This window comes from Myotis myotis, unplaced genomic scaffold, assembly GCF_014108235.1.
Source record: "Myotis myotis isolate mMyoMyo1 unplaced genomic scaffold, mMyoMyo1.p scaffold_m19_p_4, whole genome shotgun sequence".
Taxonomy (NCBI): Eukaryota; Metazoa; Chordata; class Mammalia; order Chiroptera; family Vespertilionidae; genus Myotis; species Myotis myotis.
Window position 1 is genome coordinate 6564149 of NW_023416346.1, and position 13089 is coordinate 6577237.

At 51.6% G+C, this 13089-nt stretch overlaps 1 protein-coding gene and 1 long non-coding RNA gene across 3 annotated transcripts; one reads left to right on the top strand and one right to left on the bottom strand.

Annotated features, from left to right (window-relative positions):
* The first annotated feature begins 244 nt into the window (after positions 1–244).
* On the top strand, positions 245–10001 carry LOC118654565. 2 transcript variants are annotated; one of them, XR_004967007.1, is made up of 8 exons: positions 245–376; positions 3481–3631; positions 7101–7299; positions 7591–7723; positions 7814–7892; positions 8004–8138; positions 9545–9725; positions 9859–10001. It is a non-coding gene; the product is annotated as an uncharacterized LOC118654565 (long non-coding RNA). The 2 variants fall into 2 exon arrangements; XR_004967008.1 differs by lacking the exons at positions 7101–7299; positions 7591–7723.
* Positions 3626–10935, bottom strand: KCND1 (potassium voltage-gated channel subfamily D member 1). The gene is made up of 6 exons (XM_036305941.1): positions 9777–10935; positions 7961–8123; positions 7784–7867; positions 7598–7696; positions 7075–7325; positions 3626–4852 (listed from the first exon to the last, which is right to left on the bottom strand). Exons 1-6 carry the CDS (start codon positions 10898–10900, stop codon positions 4627–4629), a joined length of 1947 nt encoding a protein of 648 aa, XP_036161834.1. The 5' UTR covers positions 10901–10935; the 3' UTR covers positions 3626–4626.
* Between the last annotated feature and the right edge of the window lie 2154 nt (positions 10936–13089).

Consider the following 13089-nt stretch of genomic DNA (forward strand, 5'->3'; position numbering starts at 1 on the left):
AGGCACCGGTTCGAGAGCCTTAGGCGACGCGCAGGTCACGCGACGGAAGAACCCGGATGTGAAGTCGAAGGTGAAGGCAGCGCGACGAGTGTCGTCGCCTACTCTCGGAGTTCGGCAAGTTGATTGTTACGCTCTTTCCGGCCTTCCAGTTCCAGGGAGACAGAACCAAAACAAGCACCTCTTCGCCCCGCCCCCTCGCAGGTTCTTGAACTACCGGGTGGGGTCCAGGGGCGCCGCGCAAGCGCGCCAGAGCACAGCCCCGCCTCTGGCTCGGAAGTACGTGGGCAAAATCCTCGCCGCCGCCACAACAATCGCGGGCACCAACCTATCGAAGTGGCTGCGTGGGTCCTCGCTGACGCCCAAGGGCCAATCAGAGGTGAGCGATCGCCCTCCCGTGCCCTCCGTCTCAGATTTCACTCAAAGTCGGCGCCCCGGCTCTTGGCCTTTCTTCTGTCCGCGCCGTCCCGCTCTTGACTTCTTTCCCTGAGGCTTTGACTCGCAGGCGGCGGTACAGCGACAGGCAGGACACCTTGACCTGCCCCGCGCACGACAATTTCAAAAGCGCTTCCCTTCCAGGGCTTCCAACTTGGCCGCTGTCAGTTGGACTGACAGGAAAATATCAACACTCCCGGAGCTTAGCAATCCCTTGTAGCGTCAGTTCCGGTCCCACCCCCCTGTAAATCCACACCCGTGGATAGGCGGGCGGCGCTTCACTGTGTAAAGGGCTGACAACTGCGGTGATTGGTTAAGAGGCGCCGTCACTCGGGGCCGACAAGCCAACCAGGGGACAGACATGCACCGTGGGGAATGTCGGTGTTTGGGAAGCAGACACGCCTTCTTTGGCATTACCACACTGTCGCCCCCGCGTTGACCTCCCCGCCCCTGTGGCTAGTGCGCAGGCGCCGCATAGCTGCCTTTTATTTATTTGTTTCTGAAACTGAATTTACCTGGTTTGAGCATAACTTTATGTATCCATCTCTGTCACTAGCCAGCGTCTCACAATGGGGTTGGTAAAATCTCTGCTACTGAGCAGCTGGAGAGTTACAAGCTAATCTAGCTCTTCTCTTGTCTGTGTGCTCTCTGGCAAGTCATTTAACATCCACCCAAGCTCAATTTCTGCTTCTCTATAAAATGGCAATGATGATTCTAATTTAAGGGTCAGACTCATAAAGGGTCTGATAGTGTTCCGACACATAGTAAGTGCTCAATAAATTAGCATGATGGTGCACAGGAAAGGATCCCAGGCTTTGGAGTCAGGAAGACCTCAGTTCCAGACACGGATGGCCCATTACCAACTGTAGGAGCCTGAGCAAGTCATTGTGTCTCAGATTTACCTATGTGCAAAATGGGAATGATAATGCCTGCCCATACTACCTCAGGGAGTAGTTGCGGGGTTCCATTGAGCTCATAAACCAAGAAGCTGTTGTGAGAGGTGGGAGCTTGCTGTGTCTTAGGAGCCAACTAATACAATAGATTGACTGAAAGAGAGACCATCAAAAAGCTCTTCTGAGTGCCATCTAAACTTCCTTCAGATGCCAACCCTAGTTGAAGTCTTCCCTGAAGGGTGTCAGTAATAAATGTACTATTGTGTTTTCTTTTCATGAGACTTAATGGGAGAGGATTCAAGTTTACTGGGCCTATTGTGTTCAGGGCACTGCTCTTAATGCCTATGCACATTATCACATTGAGTCTTTTCATGACCCACGTATCCCACTCCCTACTGGATATTTGTCTAGCACCACACATCTAAAACTGAACTTATGAAAGTGTAGCTAGTCATCACCAGGTACTTACTATGTGCCTGAAACTATGTGCTAACAGCTTTGATGTTACCTTTGACAGTGTATGGCACCTCCAGCCTTTGCCCAAACCAGAAACCTAGGAGTCAGCCTTGCCTTTTCCTCAACTTCCAGATGCCTGTCAATCCCAAGCCCTACCAATTCTACCTCTTAAAAAATTTTGACTGTCCAACTATTACTGCCATTACCTGGCCAGGGCACCACTTAATGGGAGAGGACTCATGTTTACTGGGCCAGTTGTGTTGACCACTACAAAAGCCTCCTCCTCACTGCTCTTCCTCCCTCCAGGAGTGTTTCTCTAGAATCCACTCTCCACAACCAGAATGATCATTGTGAAGCACAAACCTCATGATGACTTTCTGTTTGCAAGCCTTTAGAGGTCCCCATTATCCTTAGGATGAAATCCAAAATCTGTATCCTAGCTTCAAAGGCCTTTTGTGATCTGGCTTACCTCTACATTCTCACCCTCATCATAGCCTCACACTCTCTTTCCCAGCTCTATCAACTAATTTGAGTTCCCCAAAGGCCCCAAGCTCGCTCTCTAACCTCCAGGCCTTTGCACATGCTGTTCCCTCTGCCTGAAACATTTTTACCCTTTTGTCTTTCATCTGGCTAACTGCCCCTCATTCTTCCTGTGCTGGCCAGGTTAGATTCTCTACATGCTTCTGTAATCTATAGATCTTAGTTCCCCTGCACTATATTGTAATTGCTTAGTTGCCTTCCACGTTCGCCTCTGTAGAACAGAAATGATGTCTACTTTGCCCATTTCTGTACGCCTAGGGCAGTGATGGCAAACCTTTTGAGCTCGGCGTGTCAGCATTTTGAAAAACCCTAACTTAACTCTGGTGCCGTGTCACATATAGAAATTTTTTGATATTTGCAACCATAGTAAAACAAAGATTTATATTTTTGATATTTATTTTATATATTTAAATGCCATTTAACAAAGAAAAATCAACCAAAAAAATGAGTTTGCATGTCACCTCTGACAGGAATGTCACAGGTTCGCCATCACTGCTCTAGGGCTAGCACATGATACCCAGTTAATAAATATTTGGTAAACAAAAGAAATGATTATCTCTGTTTCACAGATTAGCAGCCTGGGGTAAGAAAAGGTACGTCATTCTCTTTCCCAGGGATTGGAATTCAGGTTGACCTGAATCCAGGGTCTGTCTTCTCAGTACTCCACAGAGCTCAGTCACACACTAGCCTAATCTACCCAGTAGCCCAGAAGAGAAAATGTAGGGACATCCATCCACAAGGAAGGGGGATTTGCCACACTGAGAGATGCTTTTCATCAGGGTTCAATTCAGAGCCGTTTTCTGTCAGGAAACCAGGGTTTAAGTCTCCCCCAAACCAAGCATGTGCTGCTCTGGGTCTCAGTTTCCTCATCTGTGAGTGAGGAAGCTGGAGCAGATGATGTCCAAGGAGGCATGTCTCAGGACCTCCTAGCCTGCCTCACTGGCTAGAGAGTCAACTCTTCAAGCTCTGCTTTTTCATTTCTCCTAGATCCTCATCTTTCAGATCACATCGCCAGCCGTCTACCTCCCATACCTTCACCCACACTAGCCCTTCTACTAGTTGAAAGGAATTTAAATCAGAGTACTTTTAACTCCCCAAGCCCTCCCCAGCCCCCAAAGCCACTGAGCCAGGAGGTGTTCAATCTCATCTCTCCTCTCAGGTTTTATTGACTGATGAAAACTACATCATTGTCAGCCACCAGCTCCACGGGGACAGGGAACCTGAGATGATGCCAGATAATCAGCCTGAGAGCAAACACAGAGTTCCGGAAGGTGACCCAAGAGGGAGAAGAGAGAGGAATATGTGAAAAGGTATTGTGGGGAGGAGGAGAGAAGTTCCTCCTGCCTTCTCCAACTCTCAGAGTTCAAGAACAACCCAGGCCTCAGCCCCTGGCGCTTCTGGACTCCTGCCCAAGTACAAGGAATCAGCTCATGATCTCCAAACCCAGCCCAACCCCTGTTGGTTGCCAGGTGCTTATCTCAGCCAGTCCAGACTCCGGCCCAACCCAGGAAAGAAGCAAACCAGAGGGGAGAGAAGGAGGAGTGTTAGAGGTGGCCCCTCTGATTAGGGCAGATGTAAATGCAGCAAACTGGGCAGAGGCTTTGCATAATGTCACAGCAGCAGCTGCTATTGCTAGAGTTTGCTGGGGGCCCAGCAGAGGATGGAGTTGCAAGGACCCATTTCCAGCAGCCAGAGAAGGGGGGTAGTGTTTGTGCTATCCATGTGTGTTGGGAGAGGCAGCCTGACCCCCGAGGCAAGGCCTGGGGGTAGAAGGTCACTGCTGAGGCCACAGCCCATGAAGCCTGTGGTTGCATTCCAAGCTTTGGAATTTAGGTGTTGTTGGGCCTAGTGGAGGGTGGGGACCTCTCTTAGAGGCCAGATAAGAGGTAATGGTTCTCTTCCCTGAATCCCCAAACCTCCACAGCCCCCTGACAGAGAGAAGAGGAAGTCTCACCTCTTCTCAGGCTAGAGCTCAGATGTCAGGTGGGAGCCTGAGGACCCAAGGGGAGGAGCATGCAGGAGGCCAGCTGAGGGGAGGGTCTGGTCCCAGTGTGCTGGGGCCTGAGGAAGCCTAGCAATTCAGCTCCCACCAGGAAATCTGTCTGGGGTGGGGAGGTGTCCCATTCCCTGGCTACATTCCCCACAAGGTAGGCCATTCCATGAAACTCCATTGCATAGTTTTCAATAGGGGGTGGGGGGCAGAAGGGTTTTCCCAGGCCTGCCCCTGTCTGTATCCCCAAAAATATGGCTTTGGAAAGGAGTCCCCAAGAATCAAGAGGGCCTTCTGGATGGGTGGGCCTAACCCTCACAGGGAAGAGATCTTCACAGTCTCAGGGAGGAGGCAAGGGGTACCCAGGCTAGAGTTCCTGAGGGTGCTGCTGGCCCCGCCACCGCCACCAGGGGAGGAAGGTTGGCTCTCATCTGGGGTGTTGGCAGGAGGGGTAGGGATACTGATGATGGCAGCCACAAAGTCCCGGCTGTCACAGTTCAGGTCAAGGTTGTCGTGGAGCTTGGCATTGAGGCTTGAGCGGCTGTGGATAAGGGTGGGAAGACAGAAGGTTCTTAAAAAGTCATCTTAATACTTGCTACAGCAATCATGACATTTATTGAGCATCTACTGTATCCCTGGCACTGTGCTAAATGGTTCTCCTGCACCCCCAATCACTGTGAGGGCTCTGAAGTTAGGCAGTCCTGGGTTTGAATCCGGATCCCAATTTTACTACTGTAAACCTCTCTTTTCTCTCATGCGAAGCATGGGAATAATAATACAGTAAGTCCTCACTTAATATCGTTAATAAGTTCTGTAACTTTAAGTAAAATGATGTACACCAAATTTTACCACAGGCTAATTAACTAAAAACAAGGGTTAAGTTTCTAGTTATTTCACCAATGTTATAACAAAATGGTATTGTGAATATTACTCAGTCATTAAAAAAGGGTGGAATCTTACCATCTGTGACAGCATGGATGGACCTAGAGGGAATTATGCTAAGTAAAATAAATCAGACAGGGAAAGACAAATACCAGCCCTAGCCAGTTTTGCTCAGTGGATAGAGTGTCAGCCCATGGACTGAAAGGTCCTGGGTTTGATTCTGGTCAAGGGCACATACCTAGCTTGCAGGCTCCATCCCCGGCCCTGGTCAGGGCACATGGGGGAGGCAACCAATCGATGTCTCTCTCACATCAATGTTTCTCTCTCTGTCTCTCCCCGTCCCTTCCACTCTCTAAAAATCAATGGAAAAATATCCTCAGATGAGTATTAACAACAACAACAACAAAAAAGACAAATACCATATGATTTCACTTATATGTGGACTCTAAAGAATAATATACGTGAACAAACAAAACTGAAACAGACTCAGAGATACAGAGAACAGACTGGTGGTTGCCAGAGGGCAGGGGAGCTGGGGGACTGGGTGAAGAAAGGTGAAGGGATTGAGAAGTACAGATTGGTAGTTACAAAATAGTCATGGGGATGAAAATACAGCATAGGGAATATAGTCAATAATATTCTAATAACTATGTATGGGGCCAGGTGGGTACTGGAAATATTGGTGGGAACATTTTATAAAGTATGATTGTCTAACCACTATGCTGTATACCTGAAACTAATACAAATAATACTGAATGTAAATGGCAATTTATAAAGAACAAAGACAAGAAAATAAAACGACATTGAACAAAATGATTTTATTCAAGAACCTGTTGTATTCCTACCTCACAGGGTTCTTGTGAACATTAATTGAGATAATAAATGATACAAAGTGCTCAGAATAGTGCAGTGATGGCGAACCTTTTGAGCTCGGTGTGTCAGCATTTTGAAAAACCCTAGCTTAACTCTGGTGCCGTGTCACATATAGAAATTTTTTGATATTTGCAACCATAGTAACACAAAGACTTATATTTTTGATATTTATTTTATATATTTACATGCCATTTAACAAAGAAAAATCAACCGAAAAAATGAGTTCGCGTGCCACCTCTGACACGCATGTCATAGGTTCGCCATCACTGGAATAGTGCCTGGAACACAATGGGCATACAGACACAAAACATCTATTATGATAGACTCCTTACAATCCTAAGTCTTCACAATAGTGCACAGTAAGAGAGCTACATAATCTGGCCCCTGTTCCTTTCTGATTTTACCTCCCACCACTCCCTCACTCCCTCACTCCACTCTACTCACAGTAGTTTTCTGGTTCCTTATTAGAGACACAGACCTAGTCCTGCCTCGGTGGTCTTTGCACAGGCTGTTTTCTCTGCCTGAAAAGCTCTTCCTCTAGATATCACATGACTCACCCCTTCACCTCCTTCAGGTCTTGGCTCAGATATCACCTCAGGAAAGCTTTCCCTAACCACACGGTTAAAACTACACCATACCCTGTTCTACTCTCTCTGTCCCGCATTCCTGATTTATTTTTCTCCTTGGCACTTAACACACTGCGTCATCTGTGTATTTGTTTATTAACAGTCACGTCCCACTAGAATATAAGTTCCAGAAGGTCAGGGATTTCTGCCTGAAGTGAACTCCAAAGTGCCTAAAGCTCTGCCTGGCATATAGTAGGTGCTCAATAAATGACAAGAGAATGAATGAAGGACAAGGAGTTCCAGACAAGATAAGCCCAAGTTCCCAGCATGGAGGAGTTTGGGTTTGAGCTTGACTTGCTAGGCCTGAAGTCATGAAATCTCAAACCCTCTGGTCTAAGCTCTGAGCTTCCTCAGGGATGGCCAGGGGGTGGGGGTTTCTTACCTCTGAGGGACAGGGCTCCTCCGCAGCCCCGCCAGAGTGTCCAGCTCCTGCATGCTTCCACGGCTGACCGAGGCAGTGGAGTTGGCAAGGCGGATGGCACGGCGCTTGGCCCTACGGGGGCAGCAAGAGGATAACAGGCTGCCAGGCCCCACTGGCTGGGAGGACACGGAGGTGCTGCGGCTGGTGCGGCCACCCAGCGAGACCGCACCCAGGGCCTCGTTGAAGGTTAGCTCATCTGTGAACTCATGGCACTGTGGGAAGAAGGGAGGCACGGTCACAAGGCACCACATAGGAGCTGCCGCCACCACCAGGCCTCTGCTTATGCCCTTCCCTCCTTTCTGGAAGTTGCTTCCTCTTTCCTTCCCTTGCCCACCCTTCAAGGCTCAGCTCTATCAGGCCTCTTCTAGGAAGCCCTGCATGATTTCCACAATTAGTAGTGAGCCTCCAAGTCCACAGGGGGGAGCTGGCTTGGTGGCAGAGAGATCCCCTTCATTCTGCCATGCCACTTCTCCTTAGGCCTCACCGTTGTCTTCTCTAGACAGTGCAGCAAGTGGTGATGTTGTTTCTCAAAAGCAGAACGGTTCCTGACACACAGGGCCTGTTCCTCCCCACTGCCGCTGTCCTGGAGTGGATGGAGCAGACAAATGAGGTCAGCACCTTCCTCCTCCCATCACTGATCATGACCAACCCCAATCTGTGACCTACTCACCTCAAGGCCCCTGTTCTGCTTGTACTGCAGGAAGGCATTGGTGGTGCCACTCTTTGCCAACCGGATCCTTGCTAAGCGCACCTTCTACAGAGAGGAGAGAAAGAGTCAGGTGGGTAAACACAAGAGGTGATTGACTGGCTTGGGGTGGGGGGAATAGGAGATGGAAGGTGCATCCACCTGCTGTGCTCGGCGCTTATCAGCACGCTGGTTCTGGTGGTAGATGCGGCTGAAGTTAGAAACAATGACTGGCACAGGCAGAGCGATGACCAGGACACCACTGAGTGAGCAGATGGATCCGAAAATCTTGCCAGCAATGGTACTGGGCACCATGTCTCCATATCTGGGGCCAGAGGAGGTAAGTCAAGGTCAAGAAAAGTTCCCATCCACCCCCTCAGTCCCCCACTGCATCCCATTCATTCCAACTCATTCTGTGACCTTGGCCAGGCACTCCAACTCTCTGAGCCTTTAGTTTCTTGCTCTGCAAAATATGAGGGATGACCTTTCTGGCCACCAGTGGGGGTCAAATGAAAATGGGGCCTCAGCCCCTACCATCTGCTGCCCCCATGCTAGCTGTGCAGGCATCTGAATCAGCTGGAAATCTATTAATACCCAGCATGGGGGAGAAGGAGGAAGTTATAGGCAGTAAACATGGCCTCACGGAGAGAGTTCCACCACTACCAGCCAGCTAAAGGGCTCTGAATCCCTGCAGCAATGCTCTGGTGGTTTTGCTTAAATCTGTCTTACCTTCTCTAGGTAGGACCCCTTCCTGTTCCCCCAGGGAAACCCCAAAACTGTCCTCACATGTTTCCCCATGCCATCCCCTACCCATGGAGATGGAGCAGAGCCAATATTACCACCTTGTCTCACAGAGGGAGTGCAAACCAAAGTCAGGGAGGTCCCATAACTGACTTGCTCAAGATCACACAGCATCCTTTTGTCCTAACCACAGGACCAATCAGCCTCCCTCCACAAAAGTGCAGCCTCTGCAGTCTTAAGCCTCTAAGCCTTTGCTCAAGCTGTGCCCCACCCCTCATGACTCTTCCTTATTTCTTTATTTTGACTCATTTGTTTATTTTATTTTGACTTATTTACAAGTCTCTCCAACTTGGGCATTTCTGGCTCTGTGATGTGTCAACTCAGACTGTATCCTCAACTAGGAGACGTGGGCAGCTCTCTACCCACCCAGGGTTGTTGTGAAGACTAAATAGGGTAAAAAAAACCCCAAAAAGACTAAACAGGGTAAAAGGCATCAAAATACTCAGTTCCAATCCATTTTCAAGGCTCATTATTTGTTTGTTGACCTAATCCTGAACCTCCAACCAGAATTAATTTCTACATTTTAGAAACCTCAAATCAACTTTTCTATACCTCTATTAAATCCCTGAGCAAGCTCAATCCATCCCTTCAACAGATACTGTATATACCTAATCCCGGTGACAGAAATTAGGACAGGCTCACAGTCTCTGCCCTAGACAGTGTCTTCAAGAACAACATGAGTTTTGTGTTTCCATTTGATGTTTTTAGCCCAACTATTTTCTTTCAAGGATTGTCAGTAAAAAAAATGATGCTGAAAATATCTTATTCTGGAGAGCCACAGAGGTAGTGTCCCACACTATGCTTGTAGAGGTTTGGGAGTTTGTGGTCCTCAAGGTGGAAAAAGGGGTGATACAAAACCAATACCTATTTATCCCTGTACCAGAAACTTTCACAACCACGATGTCCGTAAAGCCCCTCAAAAGGGATCATCTTCTCCTGTTACAGAGGGGAAACAGGCCCAGAGAACACAAGGTCAACAGAAAGAATACAGCTAAGACAATCCTTGAACCCAAGTCATTGTCAAAGCTGGGTGGGATTTGAAGATGAGTCCAACTCCCTCAGTTTCTACAGACGAGCAAACTGAAGCTCAAACAGATCATTTACCTAACCTTCTTTTACAGAAAAGGTGAGTGTAACTGACTAATCGGGCAGCTCCCAACACAGGGTCTGCACTCACCCAAGTGTGGTCATGGTGACAATGGTATACCAGAAGGCTGCGGGGATGCTAGTAAAGTTAGTCTTCTTTGTGCCCTTCTCAGCATAAAACATGACAGTGGCGAAGATGATGATGGCCATGGTGAGGGAAAAGAGGAGGAAGCCCAGCTCAGAAGCACAGCTCTTGAGTGTGTAGCCCAAAATTCGCAAGCCCTGCGAGTGCCGGGAAAACTTGAAGATGCGGAACACCCGGAACACGCGAAGGGTGACAAAGGCGCCAGACACGTCCTCGTTCTTGGGCACGAAAAGGCCGATGTAATAGGGCAGGATGGCCACCACGTCTATGAGGCTCATTACACTCCGCAGGAAGCGGCAGCGGCTGGGGGCGGCAAAGAGCCGCAGGAGGTATTCACCCGTGAAAATGAGCACGCAGGCCGTGTCCATGCAGAAAAAGGCCGTAGGGAAGCGTTCCCCACACGAATGCTCCTTGGGGGGGGACGGCCGGGTGGGGCCTCGGCAGGGGATGGTCTCGACCACATTGGCGATGACTGACACGGCGATGAAGAAGCCGGTCACGTAGTAGAACACGAGGGCCGCGGTGCTAGTGTGTGGGTTCTCGAAGGCTCGCCAGAGCCTCTGGCGCAGGGAGCTGCCGGCCCGCAAGGCTGGCCCTTCGGCGGCCTGCTCGGCCTCCTCATCCTCCGCCAGGCGCTCCGCGTTCTCCTTCTTCCGGTCCCGGTACTCCTCCAGGCAGCAGTCGCCAACGAGCTCAGGCACCAGGCCGTAGAAGGCCAGCTCTTCATCGAAGGCCTGGATGCACTCCTGCCGCGGGCAGTGCAGGCGGCCGGTGCGGTAGAAGTTGAGCACGTGCCGGAACATGTCCGGATCGCGATCGAAGAAGTACTCGCCCGAGTCAGCATCGTAGAAGAACTCCTTCTCTGAACTGCCCAGCAGGGTGTCCGGGTAGCGGTCCAGCGTGTTCTTCCAGGTCTCAAAGCGCCGTCCGCTCACGTTCACCACCAGAACCTCATCCCCTCGAGAGGCCTTCACCCCTGGCGCCGGGGGCAGGGGCTGCTGGGCCAGGGGCAGCCAGCCCACCGCAGCCGCCCGCGCGAAGGGCAGCCACGTGGCCACACCTGCCGCCATCCTGCCGCACCCCAGGCCCTTGGAGACTTGGGGGGCTGGCCTTTAGGAGAATGTGGCTGTCTCCAGGATGGTGGGGGCTTGGAGGGGCCCGGGGCCACTCACACAACGAAACTGGGGATGTCTAGAGAGGCCAAGAGGAAACTGGAGGAAGAACTAGAGACAGGGGCAGGGGCTTGGAGGGCATTTAGAGGGCCTGGGAGGGACCAGATGTCTTGAGGGACTGAGAAGGGGCTAGGGGACATAGAAAGGAGCAGAGAAGGGACGTCTGGAGGGACAGAGAAGATCTGAGGGAGCGTTTAGAGACTGGGATGATTCTAGAGGGGTCGGCGTGTGCCTGAGATATCTGAGGGTATCTAGTGGGGGCAAGAAACACGGGAGCTGTCTACACTCAGATCTGATGGAAGAAGGGGCTAGACCTCTTTAGCTGCGTTGGAGAGGGGATTGGGGCATTCTGGGGGGTAGAAATAGGACCAGAAGTGTTTGAAGAGGCTGAGATCAGGGTCTGGAGGGGAGTTCTAGGCTAGGGGGTGGTGGTAAGAAAGGTGAGGAGGGTGGTCCACACCCTGAAGACTTCTGGGAAAAGATAAGGGGGTTGAAATCCCTTCTTGGATCTAGGAACGGGGTTGGTGCACCTGAGGGATGTCTATAGAGCCAGGAGGTTGTAAAGAGGCTGAGAGGTGTCTTGGGAGTGCTAGAGCTGCCAAGAATAGCCTGAGGGGGGTGTCTACATTCTACAGGAGTTTGGGGAAGGAAGGAGAGGTGGGGCTCCTAGTGGAGCTGGAGAAGGGAGTGGGGTATCTAACAGGGTAGAGAAAGGGCGAGGTTATTTTTCAGAGGCTGAGGGGTGTCTGGGGGAGAGGGGTATCTTGGGGGACTGAGAAAGCCTGCTCCACTCTCAGGAGTTCCAGGGACAGGAAAGGGGCCCGGGGAACCCCAAGGGGCTGGGCTCAATTGGAAGGAAGTTGGACACAGACCCAGAGGATTGAAAAAGAGAAGAAAAGGGGGTTCTCCCCCAAATGGGTTGGAAATTGGAGTGGGATGTTGAAAGGGAGTTGGGTGTGTCTCCAGGAAGGGGGGCTGCTAGGCCTTGCAGGAGGCTGATGAGGGAAGCCAAGATAGGGCTGCGTCCCACTATTGGGGGCTGGTCTGGGGAAACCACACCCCGAGGGGCTGGTGGTGTGCGCTGGGCAGCAGCAGTAGCAGCAGCGGCTGCAGGAGGAGAAGCAGCCACAGCCAGGCCTGGGAGAGAAGGCAGCACAGGCAGGGGAGGGGGCTGGGTCCCTGGAAGGAGGCTCTGCAAGGACGAGGTCCAGCAGGACCCAGAGGGACTGTCCCAGGATGGGCTAGGGCGTGGGAGCTGGACCAGGGAAGGGCAAGGACAGCGCTGTTAGTGGCCCCCTCCCACTACCCACAGGGCGACCTCACCTGTGTCCCCACTGCAGCAAACGGCAACAGCGGAGGGGCTGGGGGTACCAAACACCGGAGCTCCTGCCCCCCTCTGCAGAGCTGCCCGAGTTCTCCTCCTCCTCTGGCTCTCTCTCCCCGCCCCTCTGAGCTTGCCGGGAGATGGCGAGGCAGGGAGGGGCCTCGTGGCTCCCAGAGCCCCCTCCCCTAGGACCGCCTGAGAGGGACCCTGGGGAGACTCCGCCTCCTATAAAGCTGGTTGGGCCTCAGTCGCGTCATCTGGAAAATGGGGGTGGTAGGGAGCTTTGCCAGTTCTCCCCACCTCCTTCCTGGACTCCCCCTCTCCCTGCCCAGCTCCTACCCCCCCTGCCCCTAGGGGACCCCACCCCCACCCGTCTGAATCAGCAGCACTTAGCAGATGCGATCGATGGGGAGGCGTCTGTTAATGGCCTTAGAGCGGAGTGCCACGGGGAATGATGCAGCGCTGTCCCCTCCCTGCCCCCCAAGGCTGGAGAAGGTGTGGATGGAGGACTGGTGGGGGGCATTTCTCTAGATCGCCAGACCCTCAAAGCTGCTGGGGGGGGCATGGGTTAAAGCCAACTGTAACCAAGACTGCTGGGACCGGAGCACCATCCTCCTGGTTTTGAATGTCACATGGTGGGGGAGGGGGAAAGGGAAGAGTGCAGATGGGGACAACTGTGAAGTCCCACTCCATACCAGCTTCTTTCCCAGGCAGGCCCACTCTGAGCGGCAGTGTCCGTCTGTCCACATCCAGGAGCCTCAGA